Genomic DNA, 18973 nt, shown 5'->3' with positions numbered 1-18973 from the left:
TTGGCTTGGTGCGGGGAGCAGGAACAGGCCGGGCCGGGCTGGCGACGCGCACCATTGGCTTGGTGCGGGGAGCAGGAACAGGCCGGGCCGGGCTGGCGACGCGCACCATTGGCTTGGTGCGGGGAGCAGGAGCGGGCTGGACCGGGCTGACGAAGCGCACCACTGACTTGGTGCGGAGAGCAGGAATGTCGTCCACGGCGTGAGCCCCCCCCTAAAAAATTTCTGGGCTTCTCTCCTACCCGTGGACCAGGTCTCCATATCTCTCGCCAGCCTTTCGCCCTTCTGCTTCCATGTCAAGCCCTTCTCTTCCTCACACGGCTTGACCCAGTCGAGGAGGCGAAGGAGATCCGCTAGAGATCTCCCTGGCGATGGCTCCTGGACACGCTGCTTGGTCCAGTCTTGGTGTGTTATTCTGTCAAGAGTGCTGTATGTGGAAGGTGCGGGAATCAGGCGCAGGACACAGAAGCTTCGTTCAACAGTCTTTAGTAGATAAATACGAGCAAAAGTGCCCGGAGACGAGCGATACGCACACAGGTGTAAACGAACAGGATAAATACTAAACGTGCACAACAAGTGCGAAAACCTCTCCTAAAACACAAGGAGGGAAAACCAAAACAGACACGAAGACAGGAAGCTCAATAACACACAACACATGACTAACAAAACGAGAACTTATAGGACACATAATCAACGCTAACTAACCACAGGTGTACAACAATCAGACAAAAGCAAACGAACATAGAAACATACAACGGTGGTAGCTAGTACTCCGGGGACGACGACCGCCGAAACCTGCCCGAGCAAGGAGGAGGAGCAGCCTCGGCAGATTCCGTGACACACTCACACAAAATATAGGTTGAATCAACATTGTCAACATCATGAATTTGCTAAAAAAGCCACACTGTTTTTCATGTCTCATTCTAACCCAAATTTTAACCACATACCAACAATAATGTTTTGGGTTCATTCCAAGTTGAATTTACGTTTGTTACCACTTTAATATCAACCAAATTGGATGTTAATCTGATGTCTTTGCCTGATGGGCCATTTCTATGAAATGTGGACCCTTCTCAACAAGTAATAAAGTCCTGGGGGGACGGAGATGGCAGGGCCCTCATTTATAACCATTGCGTAAATTTCACACAACATTTCTGTGTGCTCCATTGCTGAAAAGTCTGTGCACGTACAAAAATATTGAGATGTATTTATATTTTGCAGTGACTTTTTCAAGCTAAACAAGCATGCTGCCTGTCCCACACATTGACAAATTCTGCAAGATTAATTGTATATTCAAACAATTTAAAAGCAGGCTAAATGCTACAGCCCCAGACGAATTGTTGTTCACTATTTTGTTTATCAATAGACTATTGGGGTTCTATGTCCTGCCTGGGTAGGTTCTCAGATTAAACAGACAATGATATTGCGCTCCTATCGTACGGCAATACTGTAGCCTACTCATACTGTAAAATGATTTGACATAAGCTACCGGTCTATTGACTGTGTTGGCAGAATGTGTTCATCTTTTGCAGTAATTTATGCTGTATCTGGCAAAGGACTGTGTCCGTTTCTGAAAGAGAACACAATGGCAAATTGTTGTGGACCTGTCAGCAGAATTCTGAAACATTGTCTAGGGCAGGCTACTCCATTTTTGTTTTATTACAGTACTTACAGTAGCATACATATGCCTACTTCAATGTAAAACAAACTTTTCACCTGTTAAATTCGGCATTATTTTATAAACCGCGCTGCCCATGGGATTACAAAACTTGAACTACATATAGCCTATCTATTTACTAGGCTACTAGGTCCAATTAAGTGATAGATGTGCATGGTAATTTGTTGTGTGGCTACTTCGGGAATATGAACCAATCACGGACAGAAAAGGTGGTCCTGCAATGGTTATGAAAATAAAATAAATTCTAAAAATAAAACACTGATTTTCGCTCTTCTCACTAATGGCAAATGGCTGCATGCTTGTTAATGTTTTCTGTTGTTTTATTAATACGATTTTCATCATATCCCCCATTTGCACAAAATACTTACTTGCCAGCTTGCAATACAATATTTCAACCACTAGCAGATGTGTGTACGGATGGTCTAGACCAGGGTTCTTCAATTCCGGTCCTGGAGGGCTGAAACACTTCTGTTTTTTATTTCTACCTGGTAGTTAATTGCACTCACCTGGTGTCCCAGGTCTGAATTAGCCCCTGATTAGAAGGAGAGGATGAAAAACAGAGGTGTTTCGGCCCTCCAGGACCGGAATTGAAGAACCCTGGTCTAGACTTTGTGGAGAGGTGAGCACATTCTCATGTCAAGTAAATTTACTATAAATGCCAACTTTTGCGTGAAAGATGTCACACGCACATTTTGGGGTTATATTTTGTACTTAAGCACGGTTTATAAATGAGGCCCCAGGGCAGTGCCCTCATAAATAATTTGGCATGGGCCTGTGCCAACCCAGCTGGCAAGGGCCCCAACCATGCTGTGTGTCTGCCTCATCATTACCTACAAGGCCCGTCTTGTCTGGACCCATTGACACTTCCTCTAAGCCACCCTACCCATTCCTTCATTATGAACTGGCTGTGATTGAGTGTGCCACCTCCACCTATGGTCTTGGTTGTCAGCAAGATGCAATGGTTAGGGTCAGGAGTTTTTCCAGGTGAAACTGGTCTCTAGCTGACCTGACCAGGAAAGCTCTTGACCCTAGTTACAGTACCAGTCAAAGGTTTGGACACACCTACTCATTCAAGTTTTTTTTTTTTTTTTACATTGTAGAATAATAGTGAAGACATCAAAACTATGAAACAACACATATGGAATCATGTAGTAAACAAAAAAGTTAAACAAATCTAAGTATTCATCCCCCTTGGCGTTTTTCCTATTTTGTTGCATTACAACCTGTAATTTAAATGGATTTTTATTTGGATTTCATGTAATGGACATACACAAAATAGTCCAAATTGGTGAAGTGAAAGGAAAAAAAGTATTTAGTCAGCCACCAATTGTGCAAGTTCTCCCACTTAAAAATATGAGAGAGGCCTGTAATTTTCATCATTGGTACACGTCAACTATGACAGACAAATTGAGGAAAAAAAATCCAGAAAATCACATTGTAGGATTTTTTATGAATTTATTTGCAAATTATGGTGGAAAATAAGTATTTGGTCACCTACAAACAAGCAAGATTTCTGGCTCTCACAGACCTGTAACTTCTTCTTTAAGAGGCTCCTCTGTCCAGTCACACTCCAAACTCCACTATGGCCAAGACCAAAGAGCTGTCAAAGGACACCAGAAACAAAATTGTAGACCTGCACCAGGCTGGGAAGACTGAATCTGCAATAGGTAAGCAGCTTGGTTAGAAGAAATCAACTGTGGGAGCAATTATTAGGAAATGGAAGACATACAAGACCACTGATAATCTCCCTCAATCTGGGGCTCCACGCAAGATCTCACCCCGTGGGGTCAAAATGATCACAAGAACGGTGAGCAAAAATCCCAGAACCACACGGGGGGACCTAGTGAATGACCTGCAGAGAGCTGGGACCAAAGTAACAAAGCCTACCATCAGTAACACACTACGCCGCCAGGGACTCAAATCCTGCAGTGCCAGACGTGTCCCCCTGCTTAAGCCAGTACATGTCCAGGCCCGTCTGAAGTTTGCTAGAGTGCATTTGGATGATCCAGAAGAGGATTGGGAGAATGTCATATGGTCAGATGAAACCAAAATAGAACTTTTTGGTAAAAACTCAACTCGTCGTGTTTGGAGGACAAAGAATGCTGAGTTGCATCCAAAGAACACCATACCTACTTTGAAGCATGGGGGTGGAAACATCATGCTTTGGGGCAGTTTTTCTGCAAAGGGACCAGGACGACTGATCCGTGTAAAGGAAAGAATGAATGGGGCCATGTATCGTGAGATTTTGAGTGAAAACCTCCTTCCATCAGCAAGGGCATTGAAGATGAAACGTGGCTGGGTCTTTCAGCATGACAATGATCCCAAACACACCGCCCGGGCAACGAAGGAGTGGCTTCGTAAGAAGCATTTCAAGGTCCTGGAGTGGCCTAGCCAGTCTCCAGATCTCAACCCCATAGAAAATCTTTGGGAGGGAGTTGAAAGTCCGTGTTGCCCAACGACAGCCCCAAAACGTCACTGCTCTAGAGGAGATCTGCATGGAGGAATGGGCCAAAATACCAGCAACAGTGTGTGAAAACCTTGTGAAGACTTACAGAAAACGTTTGACCTGTGTCATTGCCAACAAAGGGTATATAACAAAGTATTGAGAAACTTTTGTTATTGACCAAATACTTATTTTCCACCATAATTTGCAAATAAATTCAGAAAAAAATCCTACTATGTGATTTTCTGGAGAAAAAAAATCTCATTTTGTCTGTCATAGTTGACGTGTACCTATGATGAAAATTACAGGCCTCTCTCATCTTTTTAAATGGGAGAACTTGCACAATTGGTGGCTGACTAAATATTTTTTCCCCCCACTGTATGTATTTACTCCCTTTGCTATGAAGCCCCTAAATAAGATCTGGTGCAACCAATTACCCTCAGAAGTCACATAATTAGTTAAATAAAGTCCACCTGTGTGCAATCTAAGTGTCACATGATCTCAGTATATATATATATATATATATATACACACACACCTGTTTTGAAAGGCCCCAGAGTCTGCAACACCACTAAGCAAGGGGCACCACCAAGCGGCACCATGAAGACCAAGGACCTCTCCAAACAGGTCAGGGACAAAGTTATGGAGAAGTACAGATCAGGGTCGGGTAATAAAAAAAATATCTGAAACTTTGAACATCCCACGGAGCACCATTAAATCCATTATAAAAAATGGAAAAAATATGGCACCACAACAAACCTGCCAAGAGAGGGCCACCCACCAAAACTCACGGACCAGGCAAGGAGGGCATTAATCAGAGAGGCAACAAAGAGACCAAAGATAACCCTGAAGGAGCTGCAAAGCTCCACAGCGGAGATTGGAGTATCTGTCCATAGGACCACTTTAAGCCGTACACTCCACAGAGCTGGGCTTTACGGAAGAGTGTCCAGAAAAAAGCCATTGCTTAAAGAAAAAAAATAAGCAAACACATTTGGTGTTCACCAAAAGGCATGTGGGAGACTCCCCAAACATATGGAAGAAGGTAATCTGATCAGATGAGACTAAAATTGAGCTTTTTGGCCATCAAGGAAAATGCTATGTCTGGCGCAAACCCAACACCTCATCATCCCGAGAACACCATCCCCACAGTGAAGAATGGTGGTGGCAGCATCATGCTGTGGGGATGTTTTTCCATCGGCAGGGACTGGGAAACTGGTCAGAATTGAAGGAATGATGGATGGTGCTAAATATAGGGAAATTCTTGAGGGAAACCCGTTTCAGTCTTCCAGAGATTTGAGACTGGGACGTAGGTTCACCTTCCAGCAGGACAATGACCCTAAGCATACTGCTGAAGCAACACTCGAGTGGTTTAAGGGGAAACATTTAAATGTCTTGGAATGGCCTAGTCAATCCAATTGAGAATCTGTGGTATGATTTAGAGATTGCTGTACACCAGCGGAACCCATCCAACTTGAAGGAGCTGGAGCAGTTTTGCCTTGAAGAATGGGCAGAAATCCCAGTGGCTAGATGTGCCAAGCTTATAGAGACATACCCCAAGAGACTTGCAGCTGTAATTGCTGCAAAAGGTGGCTCTACAAAGTATTGACTTTGGGGGGGTGAATAGTTATGCACGCTCAAGTTCTGTTTTTTTGTGTTATTTCTTGTTTGTTTCACCCCAAAAAATATTTTGCATCTTCAAAGTGGTAGGCATGTTGTGTAAATCAAATGATACAAACCCTCAAAAAATCTATTTTAATTCCAGGTTGTAAGGCAACAAAATAGGAAAAATGCCAAGGGGGCTGAATACTTTCGAAAGCCATTGTATATATGCCACCTTTTCCTTGATGACAGCTTTGCACACTCTTGGCATTCTCTCAACCAGCTTCACCTGGAATGCTTTTCCAACTGTCTTGAAGGAGTTCCCACATATGCAGAGCACTTGTTGGCTGCTTTTCCTTCACTCTGCCGTCCGACTCATCCCAAACCATCTCAATTGGGTTGAGGTCGGGGGATTGTGGAGGCCAGGTCATCTGATGCAGCACTCCATCACTCTCCTTCTTGGTAAAATAGCCCTTACACAGCCTGGAGGTGTGTTGGGTCATTGTCCTGTTGAAAAACAATAGTCCCACTAAGTCCCACTAAGCCCAGACCAGATGGGATGGCGTATTGCTGCAGAATGCTGTGGTAGACATGCTGTTTAAGTGTGCCTTGAATTCTAAATAAATCTTTGCCTATTTGAGTAAATGTTGGACTTGGTCTTTTACCAAATAAGGCCATCTTCTGTATACCCCCCCTACCTTGTCACAACATTTACATTTACGTCATTTAGCAGACGCTCTTATCCAGAGCGACTTACAGTTAGTGCATACATTATTATTTTTTATTTTCATACTGGCCCCCCGTGGGAATCAAACCCACAACCCTGATGTTGCAAACGCCATGCTCTACCAACTGAGCTACCTCCCTGCTGGCCATTCCCACAACACAACTGATTGGCTCAAACGCATTAAAAAGGAATTAAATTCCACAAATGAACTTTTAAAAAGGCACACCTGTTAATTGAAATGCATTCCATGTGACTACCTCATGAAGCTGGTTGAGAGAATGCCAAGAGTCTGCAAAGCTGTCATCAAGGCAAAGGGTGGCTATTTGAAGAATCTCAAATATAAAATATTTTGATTTGTTTAACACTTTTTGGTTATTACATGATTCCATGTGTTATTTAATAGTTTTGATGTCTTCACTATTATTCTACAATGTAGAAAATAGTAAAAATAAAGAAAAACCCTTGAATGAGTAGGTGTGTCCAAACTTTTGACTGGTACTGTTTATTATAGCCCTAGTATCCTACAACCTATAACTAGGATTTGAAGTTTTTCCCTGCTGAAATCGGGGGAAATCCAGAGTGTAACCCATCATCAGCTAAACATGGCTCATTGCCACATGACACATCTAGACAAAACCAACAAAGCACACACCCAAACAGAGAGAAATAAATCTGGTTACTCTAGAAATAAACTGACATTATTCATTGTGTCCGCCTCCCCACAATGGCTCTTTTGTAAACGAGGGAAGCCATGGCTGCATTTCTAGAATTACTATTGTGACTAATGAATCATGATACTAGATGTTGCTCTCTGTTTGTTTTGGCCTGGTGTGGTCGGAGCTCTGAACAGATCTGTGTCCCCTTAACAATTACATCTGAGCATGCCCAGTGGGCACTGAGGTAACACAGTAGTTTGGGGGCAGATAAAGTTACAACACCACTTGCCATGCCCTTAAAAGGTCATAATCGGGTTATCCTCATCAAAGGCCAATCTCTTAATTCTCACATCCTGTGGTTGCGACATGTAGTGGTAGCAGACTACTATAAAACTATAGTCCGGTTGTTATCTGTTTTAGTCTGTTGCCCTTGGTTAAGTAGACAAACACTGATAGTATCTATTATGACACAAATAAGACACAATAAAAAGAGGCAATAGACTTACTGAAGAAAGACGAAGGCAAATGAGCCACAAGCAATTATTCGGGAAGGTTAAAGATGTCACTAAAAAGGCACTATCCAAACCGATTACTGTAGAACCATCTTCACAGTGGTAAACCAAACAACTCCAAAGGAACGCTTGCTGTCTGAGCGACATTTCAACTGCATTCACTAGAGCTGTCATTAAGAAATATCTCATCCGTAGACTTCAAAACCTAGAGTGAACAATTTGTCCTGAACTTTAATGAAATAATCACTACTCTGTGCTATTCACCACAGTGAATGCCAGTTGAAATGAAAGGGAAAGGAGAAAAACCCCATAAAGATAATTTTTCTGGTCTAGGCCTAGGATGGCATCTTAGAATAGCAAACTTGCACAGTATTGCGTGACAGATCTCTGTTGCGACTCAGCGAAGTGTCGGTTCTCGTTAGACATGGAAGACAGAGCATTTGTTTATTTATTAGCTAACGCTCTCGCTTTTCCTCGAAACTAAACTGGGTGGCTTACAGCTTCAATTGACTATCAAGATGTTGGTGTAGGGTGAAGTTGTCCCTAGGCACTGAGCTTGGGTCAGTTTTCAATTTTCCCTCTATTGGTTACGGTTAGGATTTGGGGAGAGGAAGCTGATCCTAGATCTGTACCTAGGGGAAAGTTCACCTCTGAGCGATGATGTTCATATCAGTGAAAGACTGACGACTCACAATTGAACTTCCTTGACTTTCGGTTGAACTTCCAATGAAAACATTATTTGAATGATGCATTAGTCACTTATTCTAATATCATTACTTTGACTGTAGCTCAAGTTCTCCATTTGTGGAGACTGGGGAGGTATGACACAGCGTTAAATTGCGGCTGAATGAGACCGAGATGGCCTATCTATCTTTATAGGAAGGAGGAGAAGGCCAAGGGTTTTATACGCTTGGCTGGGCCCAATACGTCTTTCTGTCTGCAATCTATGTGGTTATGAATGCCTGATATGGCCATTCTCCCTCCTCTGTCTCTCTTGCGTTTGTCTCTCTCATTGTGTCTCTCTCTCTGTGTCCTTTGGGAGTTCTGTCTAGGGGGAGAGGATAGGGGACAGAGGGTTCTGCTATCACCCCTCTGCTCTTTCCCCCACCTCACTTACAGGCTCAGTTCTAATAGTTTGAACATTATCTTTCCTTCCTCCCTTCCTTACAGTGATCCCTGATCTTACATAATTAGTGGTGTAAGCAATGCAGGGGCGTGCTTGCTTTCACCTATCCGACTGTTAGTTAGATCAGTGATTACTTTGAGGTAGGGAGGAAGGAAGGATGCAAGTCTTCCTTAAGAGGGCCTTAATAGGACCTCATCCGCCACCTTTAAGTCTTTCAACACTTTGGCTCAGACACTTTATGGTCGCAGGCCAGATGTCACAGGTTCATAGCAAACAGTTAACTATACTGTATGTTACACTCAGGTCGTAATCAAGTTGTTTATATCGGCTTGTTTCGACCTGAGGAAATGGTATTGACTAGGATGGCACCTTTGAAACGTGGTTTTCAGACACAGTCATAACTCATACAAGGTGTCTACATTCCTTTATGACCATAGTAGTCTGACCTAATTTCAACCAAACTAAACTACTCTGGTACATTATATTGTCAGTTACGTTATACTGCCTGTTACGTGATACTGTCAGTTCAGGGATTCTTGAAAGACGGTACAATCTCTACTTTTTCTTCACAAATATTTTTCTAAATATTAACATTTGAAATATATACAGTGAGGGAAAAAAGTATTTGATCCCCTGCTGATTTTGTACGTTTGCCCACCGACAAAGAAATGATCAGTCTATAATTTTAATGGTAGGTTTATTTGAACAGTGAGAGACAGAATAACAACAACAAAATCCAGAAAAACACATGTCAAAAATGTTATAAATTGATTTGCATTTTAAATGAGGGAAATAAGTATTTGACCCCTCTGCAAAACATGACTTAGTACTTGGTGGCAAACCCTTGTTGGCAATCACAGAGGTCAGACGTTTCTTGCAGTTGGCCACCAGGTTTGCACACATCTCAGGAGGGATTTTGTCCCACTCCTCTTTGCAGATCTTCTCCAAGTCATTAAGGTTTCGAGGCTGACGTTTGGCAACTCAAACCTTCAGCTCCCTCCACAGATTTTCTATGGGATTAAGGTCTGGAGACTGGCTAGGCCACTCCAGGACCTTAATGTGCTTCTTCTTGAGCCACTCCCTTGTTGCCTTGGCCATGTGTTTTGGGTCATTGTCATGCTGGAATACCCATCCACAACCCATTTTCAATGCCCTGGCTGAGGAAAGGAGGTTCTCACCCAAGATTTGACGGTACATGGCCCCGTCCATCGTCCCTTTGATGCGGTGAAGTTGTCCCGTCCCCTTAGCAGAAAAACACCCCCAAAGCATAATGTTTCCACCTCCATGTTTGACGGTGGGGATGGTGTTCTTGGGGTCATAGGCAGCATTCCTCCTCCTCCAAACACGGCGAGTTGAGTTGATGCCAAAGAGCTCGATTTTGGTCTCATCTGACCACAACACTTTCACCCAGTTCTCCTCTGAATCATTCAGATGTTCATTGGCAAACTTCAGACGGGCATGTATATGTGCTTTCTTGAGCAGGGGGACCTTGCGGGCGCTGCAGGATTTCAGTCCTTCACGGCGTAGTGTGTTACCAATTGTTTTCTTGGTGACTATGGTCCCAGCTGCCTTGAGATCATTGACAAGATCCTCCCGTGTAGTTCTGGACTGATTCCTCACCGTTCTCATGGTATGGTGAGGTATAGAATGGTTATATTTTTATTGGGGGTTTTCACATTAATTTTCTATATTTTACAAATTTTTGTAATGAATTTTTATTTATATAGTCAGAAATATGTATTTTGAGTATTTGTTGTCAACTACATCATTGATGGCTAATGCCCATAAGATCGATCTTTTTGTCAATATTCAGGAAAAATATTTTAATCACTGTTCTGCAACATATGCTTCAACTATTGACAAAATTTGCTGTGCAAGATCCCAGGGATAATGTTTTCTTTCTAAATGTTGTTTTATGTTCTGAATCTAGAAGAAAATGCCAAAATGCTAACGAAATTAGCCCTGGAGCATTATATAGTGCTTTGAAACATACAGTGAGGGAAAAAAGTATTTGATCCCCTGCTGATTTTGTACGTTTGCCCACTGACAAAGAAATGATCAGTCTATAATTTTAATGGTAGGTTTATTTGAACAGTGAGAGACAGAATAACAACAACAAAATCCAGAAAACCGCATGTCAAAATTGTTATAAATTAGTTTGCATTTTAATGAGGGAAATAAGTATTTGACCCCCTCTCAAATCAGAAAGATTTCTGGCTCCCAGGTGTCTTTTAACCTGGTAACGAGCTGAGATTAGGAGCACACTCTTAAAGGGAGTGCTCCTAATCTCAGCTTGTTACCTGTAAAAAAGACACCTGTCCACAGAAGCTATCAATCAATCAGATTCCAAACTCTCCACCATGGCCAAGACCAAAGAGCTCTCCAAGGATGTCAGGGACAAGATTGTAGACCTACACAAGGCTGGAAAGGCTACAAGACCATCACCAAGCAGCTTGGTGAGAAGGTGACAACAGTTGGTGCGATTATTCGCAAATGGAAGAAACACAAAAGAACTGTCAATTTCCCTCGGCCTGGGGCTCCATGCAAGATCTCACCTCGTGGAGTTGCAATGATCATGAGAACGGTGAGGAATCAGCCCAGAACTACACGGGAGGATCTTGTCAATGATCTCAAGGCAGCTGGGACCATAGTCACCAAGAAAACAGTTGGTAACACACTACGCCGTGAAGGACTGAAATCCTGCAGCGCCCGCAAGGTCCCCCTGCTCAAGAAAGCACATATACATGCCCGTCTGAAGTTTGCCAATGAACATCTGAATGATTCAGAGGAGAACTGGGTGAAAGTGTTGTGGTCAGATGAGACCAAAATCGAGCTCTTTGGCATCAACTCAACTCGCCGTGTTTGGAGGTGACCCCAAGAACACCATCCCCACCGTCAAACATGGAGGTGGAAACATTATGCTTTGGGGGTGTTTTTCTGCTAAGGGGACAGGACAACTTCACCGCATCAAAGGGACGATGGACGGGGCTATGTACCGTCAAATCTTGGGTGAGAACCTCCTTCCGCCAGGGCATTGAAAATGGGTCGTGGATGGGTATTCCAGCATGACAATGATCCAAAACACATGGCCAAGGCAACAAAGAAGTGGCTCAAGAAGAAGCACATTAAGGTCCTGGAGTGGCCTAGCCAGTCTCCAGACCTTAATCCCATAGAAAATCTGTGGAGGGAGCTGAAGGTTCGAGTTGCCAAACGTCAGCCTCGAAACCTTAATGACTTGGAGAAGATCTGCAAAGAGGAGTGGGACAAAATCCCTCCTGAGATGTGTGCAAACCTGGTGGCCAACTACAAGAAACGTCTGACCTCTGTGATTGCCAACAAGGGTTTTGCCACCAAGTACTAAGTCATGTTTTGCAGAGCGGTCAAATACTTATTTCCCTCATTAAAATGCAAACTAATTTATAACAATTTTGACATGCGGTTTTCTGGATTTTTTTGTTGTTATTCTGTCTCTCACTGTTCAAATAAACCTACCATTAAAATTATAGACTGATCATTTCTTTGTCAGTGGGCAAACGTACAAAATCAGCAAGGGATCAAATACTTTTTTCCCTCACTGTAGTTAGCGTAAATGACTATATTTGTGCTGGTAAGATACAAATCTGATGTGTCTTGTGTAGGCCGTTTTAGCTTCCCCCCTCCAATTTTTTAAAAATCATCTTTGCACACCTACACAACCTGTCCCTTGCCAACCCAAATGCATCTTATATACATCTGATGGTACCTCACCAAGACAAACACAAATAGAATAGTCTCGTACACAACAGCGTGGCAGTGTGTTTGAGTGAGTAAGCAGCTCCTGGCTGAGTTGCAACTCAGACCAGACCGACCACAGAGGGTGTGGAGGGAGGAGATGCCTGGTGTGGTGATTTGTTCTCAGAGAGAGAGAGCGAGACAGGGAGAGAGAGGGGGAGAAAGAGAGAGGAGAGCGAGAGGGATTCGGAGAATGAGAGAAAGATGGGGGAGAGAGAGAGAAAGGGGAAAGAGAAGGAGAGTCTGAGAATGAGAGAGAGATGAGGGAAAGATAAAGAAGAATAGAGAGAATGGAAAAGATGCAGATGGAGAGAGAGAAGAGTTAAAGATGCATAGAGCGTAAGTCAGCGAGAGACAAAGTGAGTGAGAGGAGCGGAGAGGATCTAACCACCGGCTGTCACTCTCGTCTTGAGTGGTGTCTCATGGGTATTTTCGGCAATGGGGTGAGATGGGCGAGACAGCTGAATAAAAAAACGACTCTGAAGTAAAAACTTTACGTATTTTTATAACTTTCGCATTCAATATTTTATTTCTTTCATTCAAATGTAACTAAAGACTTGTAGCTTACATGCCTTACAATGTCTGTAAACATGCAACGTAACATAGCAGCAGATTATAGCCATGATACTTAAAGAATAAAGCTGTGTAGAGGAAGCTGGCTACCCACCATAAAAACCCACAACCACATAGTGAGAGACTGCCATTCTCATAGACTGTAATAGACCATGTTGGTGTTCGTTGAAACGTGGTTGAAACGTGGTTGTGTCATTAGCCAAATAGAGAACACGCAAACACAGCAAGCCATAAGCGGACAAGGACATTCACTTTATTTTCATTGCTATACAGATGTAATTTATTTTATTTTATTTGTAAATCACTCAACGTGCTGTACATTGTTCTGTGTAGCCATGAGAAAAAACAGATACAAATTCCTATCAACATTATTAAGTGACAATGACATTTTTCAGATTTTCTGTCCAGCGTGTGTATGTTGTAATTCCTATTTTTCCTTCTGTCATCTTCACTGAGTGGCCTGAAACACTGAGCTGCTGTGAGCCCAAGGGTCTACATAGGGAAGGCCCCAGAGAGAGCGGTGTGTGTGTGTGAGCGAGAGAGAGATGGGCTTAGTCAGAGGTCTTGACAGCACGTCAACGCTCATCTTGGAGAACGTCCGACAAGAGTCCTCAGGGAAAGGACTGCTGTCTCACTGCTGGGGCTTCCGGGTGAACACACACACACAACTTTCTCTCTCACTTTCTCTTCTGCTTTTGAAGCAGAGGAACAGATGTATGAATACAGAGAACTCAATGCTGAACTATGCCCCTTAGCATTGGGAATAAAATATAACTCTTTGCGATGTAGCAGTATATTGATCCGTTTCATCCAGGATCGATAATATCCGATAACATACAATAGTATATTATTACACCGTATCAACTCCAATAGAATATCAATGTGTGCAATGATGTCTATATCAAAACAATATGCCGTCATCCTAGTATTAAATAACATTTGATATGCTATGGTGTATGAATACACCCTGTTCATTCCTATACCCATATTCTCTAAATGTGTATCATAATGCATGCTGTTGTCCATGCACTGCATCGGGTTTGTCGAAAGGGCCAGTGGGTAATATATTAGTAATGGTATTAAGTGTGCTGGAAGCGACCTACTTTGTTGCTGAAAGGAGAGGCCCTTGAGATGTGGGACAATGATACCCATCTTATTATTCTCCTCCTGTGTCCCAAATGGTACCCTATTCCCTACACAGTGCACTACTTTTGACCGGAGCCCATGTAATAGGGTGTCATTTGGGACGCAGATTAATTTCACGCTCCAGATGTACTGTAATGACATGGGTGCCGTGGGATAGATGACCTTGTTGATTTACAGGCAGATGAACAGATAAAATGGTATGTTGTTTTATGGTAATAAAATGGTTGTGTAAACGTGGAGGCGATATCTATGTCCAGTTTCAAAGGCAACTATAATATCCATAGTACAGTCTCTTGCAAAGTTGACTTCTATCTCATCTCTAAACTATCTTGCTTAGTGGTCAGTTTTATCATTGTTTTTGTTTTAACCCTAAAAACCTGATTCAATTAGTCAACTAATCATCAAGTCTTTGACTAATTGAATCAGGTGTGCCAGTTTAGGGTTAAACAAGGAGAGAAGAGTGTTGGGAAACCCTGATCTAGATGCTGTTTTTTCTGTTAGTATTTCTCTATTAGTTGGCTTAGGCCAGGGGTATTCAACTCTTACCCTATGACAGGACTGCCCAACCCTGTTCCCGGAGAGCTACTGTCCTGTAGGTTTTTGCGCCAACCCTAATCTAGCACACCTGTTTCTAATAATTAGCAGGTTGATAAGATGAATCAGGTTAGTAACACCTGGGGTTGGAGTGAAAACCTACAGGAGGGTAGCTCTCCCGGAACAGGGTTGGGCAACCATGCCCTATGAGGTGCGGAGCCTGCTGGTTCTGTTCTACCTGATAATTAATTGCACACACCTGGTGTCCCAGGTCTAAATCAGTCCCTGAGTTAAGGGGGGAAATGAAAGAATGCAGTGGAACTGGCTTCAGAGTTGAGTTTGAGGGGCTTAGGCTATTGTTATTCTAGATTCTGTTTAGTTGTTACTTTGGGCTGTTAAAGGTTGCTTAGTGCACATTCTGTAGCTTGAGTGTCAGTCAGACCAGTCCTATTGTTTTATTCATTTACAGTAGTTCGTTTTAAGGTAATATAATAGCCTGAGACTGACACTGATAAGCGTGAGAGGAACTTGCACCACAGCAGTAGACTAGACTACCCAAAGACAACCCTTCTTCCTTTGTCAATGACTAAATAATGTGCTCTAGGCAGGCATACCAACTTTATAAATAACAATGTGATAAGCACACACAGCACCGTCCTCAAACACTTATGAGAAAATTATACGAAACTATTGTATATCGTTTAACTAAGTGAATTAATGACTTGCTCACCATTTCTCAAATGTTGCTGACGAACAGAGCTCTCGCGGATGGTGCCAGCCCATTTCTCTGCCTCCTCCAGGTTGGCGCGCTGGTCCTGGAACAGGGCTACCCGAAAGCACTGCTCGACCCGCTGCCTGGCCACACCAGAGCTCATCCATCGTCTTTTAAACGGGTAGAAATAGGCAGAGAAGTACGCTCCCGCGTCCGTGTTGTCATCTGTCCTGAAAGCCCGGCAGCCGACACAGTCCCTCAAGTTGAAAACCACCTTGCTCCGTCCCGCAGGTGTCGACGTGATCTTCTGAATGGTGAGGTCCCTCTCGGTTAAACTCACGGTGTACCTCACCTTCCGGTTGCCGGTGACCGTGAATTCCCCGTACTGCAGAACCTGGGTGATCCCGTTGCGATAGGATGGAGGGTCCGGTTCGGTTATATTCGGGTCCATCCTGCGCGCAGAGGGAGGAAGGGGCGCGATCCGCAGCCCTGCTTGCGGGGGAACGCACACAGTCATATACCCGCTGACGAAGCAAGCGGTCCGCAGGTCAAGAGACTGCGAGTGAGTTTAACGCTATTAAGCTTTTTTGCCCTTTGAAAAATAAGTGTCAGGTCGCTCTCTAGTGATAGAATTGAGGAACGACAATTAGAGCGTTGTGCACCGCGCCTGTACCTATCACCAAAAGTGCTCGTATAGATCTGGGCACGAAATAAGACATAAAAAAAATTTCACAGTACATTTCACATGGGACCTGTCAATGACTTACATTATGTTCAGACTTTTTAATCAGGCCCTGTCAACAAAGTGTATGACCAGTGTGTCATTTCGAAAGAATGTAGCCTACATGGGCATCTCTTCGCTAATCAGCGCGAAGGAAATGGGTGGCAGAAAAGTGGAGGGCAAAGCACACTTGTCATATCAGTAGAATCTCAGAGGAAATACCAAATTAGTCTGAAGAAGAAAAAATGAGTCAGTGTCCATTTTAAGGAGACTGTCTTAGGCTCCTTTAAACCCATGCGTAAAACTGGGCCGCATTACCACCTATACAGACTAAACGGAACATGTTTCCCAGTCCTGAAGTTATTTCTGGGAAAAGAAAGCAGCAGTCTAACATTCGTCTCAGCTGTTCATCACAAAATGTATTATCCATTGTGGTCTACCACTACAACCAGAAAGAGGGAGTGGAGGATGCTGGCACTTAGTGCGGCTTGCCAGTGCGTATCATAGGTTATTTTAATGTTTTGCTCAGTAAACGCCTCTGTGGCCAATGTTGCTTTCTCTAGAAATGAAGAGTTTAATTCCAAAACGCTATATATCCATTTTCAGAAATTTTGGTAAATAAGCTTTTATTGTTTAAAGAAATGATGACAGCGATTGGTGTTTTTTCACTATCTAATCATTGTTCAATGACAGGCATGTATTTGTTTAAAATCTATCACTTTATTAAAGATAACCATGTTTTTTACAAAATGCTATATATCTGCCTCACTCTCAGATAAATAAGTAGACAGCCAGGTTTTACAGTCAAATGTAACAAATAACTACATTTTCAATAAAGAAATGTACAAATTAATCACTTGTGTAACATCAATATTTAAAAAACTTTTTATTTTTATTATAGTTATTTGAGATCCTTATGTAAAACATTTACATTTGACATTTTAGTCATTTAGCAGATGGTCTAATTCAGAGCAACTTACATTAAGTGCATTCATCTTAAGATACTGTAGCTCAGTAAAACAACCACATATCACAGTCAAACATACAGGATACAAACATTCCATTCCAGCTAAACAATGGATATATAGCGTTTTGCAACAAAACACAATTTCACACACATCTAAAGTCCATGAATTAAAAATCTGAGAACAGTAATATTTTACACACACATTAAGGTAAGCAATAACCATTTCTGATGAAAAAAACATACATTTGAAAAATTGGTGGACACAACGTTTGGAAAATACATTCTTAATATGTAATATGATGATCAACATTTATTTTATTATTTGAAATCATTTTTCACAGCAACATTGTGTTGATATTGAGTGTTGATATGGAGTTTTTACATTAATTGTTTTTTAAATCTTGATAATGATGTGTAATATGCATTACAAGTTATAACAGTTTAGGCTAAACATATCAGCATTGTTGTATTTACGCTGACACAGCATTGTATTGAAGATGCAGTAATGGCTCAAGATGCAGTAATGGCTCAACCCTTGCAAGCTACTGAGACAGCCTTGTCAGGCAAACCTATTGGATATGAATTGATCTGCTGCAACTTGGTATGGATCTGCTATAACCATGGTTGTAGTGGCAGAGGATAGTGTCAGGGCAGTTACACACAGTAGGCCTCTGGTTTCATTTGATAATGAATTCTCTCTCTCTCTCTCAGCTATAGATAAAGAGGGTGTGATTAATTGGTTTTGGCATCAAGACGCTCGTTCTACCACTAGCCCGTCTCTGGGGTGTTAGAAGGGGGGAGAATATCTATCTCAGTGTAATTACCCTTTATCTGATTAGTCATCGAAACAGTGTGTGGCCCCGTGTAGCTCAGTTGGTAGAGCATGGTGCTTGCAACGCCAGGGTTGTGGGTTCGATTCCCACGGGGGGCCAGTATGTAAAAAATGTATGCACTCACTAACTGTAAGTTGCTCTGGATAATAGCGTCTGCTAAATGACTAAAATGTAAATGTAAATAAAAACAACAAAGACAGTTTGGGCTCTAATGATGTTGAAGAACCTAATAACTCAGTAGAACCTATCAAGTGAATGATTGGAGTCGACTACTCAAAGTGTAGGCTACATTGAGTATAAAACATTTTTACTGTGTACATTTTAAGTTAGGGCACTCTTATGTCCACTAGTAGTAACTGGCACATCTTGAATTTTACACTCCCCCTCCCCTACCAGCACAGGGTCTAAGCTGACTAGGACAGTGAACTCTTGCTGTGTTCATTCTTCAAAGGATCAAACACCATAGACCATTCCTGTTGATTAATTTATATAGTTATGTTTACATTTCAAACTGATGATACCATTTTTTGGGGGAGGATCAATATGATGGAAAATATGATCCTCAACCCCACATCCACCCCTTCCTCTTCCTTTGTGTCAACCATTTCTTCTTCTTCTCTGTTCCCTCTGGTTTCTTCTCTGGCGTCTTCTTCTTGAACCAGAGCGCTTTCAGACAACCTTTGCTGCTATTCTGGTTCTAAAATAGAGACACAGTATACCCTCACTAATAAATACTGAAGGTCATCATCATCAGCAGCCTATTTGACATGTTTCAGTAAAGTTCTAAAGTATAAGTCAATCTATGGAAGAGTAGTTCATGTCTGTACCTTTTCATCCAGAGCTTCCTGCAGCTGGACCATCCTCCTTTTCATCTCCTCTAGCAACTGGTCCTGCTCCTGTTTAAAGGTTTTTATTTATTTAACCTGTATTTTGACAGGGAGTCATGCTGAGACCAAGGTCTCTTTTACAGATGAGCCC

The 18973-nt window shown here is 42.4% G+C and overlaps 1 protein-coding gene across 1 annotated transcript in view; it reads right to left on the bottom strand.

The window, feature by feature from the left end:
- LOC311130753 (sphingosine kinase 1-like) overlaps positions 1-15925 on the bottom strand; it is a gene marked incomplete at both ends in the record, with an annotated part of 30825 nt that extends 14900 nt beyond the window's left edge. Inside the window, one exon of the mRNA XM_084163547.1 lies at positions 15493-15925. Within this exon, the coding sequence (XP_084019673.1) occupies positions 15493-15925 (433 nt within the window). The remainder of the gene's footprint in view (positions 1-15492) is intronic.
- Positions 15926-18973: the final 3048 nt, after the last annotated feature.

Source organism: Coregonus lavaretus (genome assembly GCF_964263955.1).
Source record: "Coregonus lavaretus genome assembly, chromosome: 6".
Taxonomy (NCBI): Eukaryota; Metazoa; Chordata; class Actinopteri; order Salmoniformes; family Salmonidae; genus Coregonus; species Coregonus lavaretus.
This window is presented reverse-complemented; position numbering and strand designations above follow the sequence as displayed.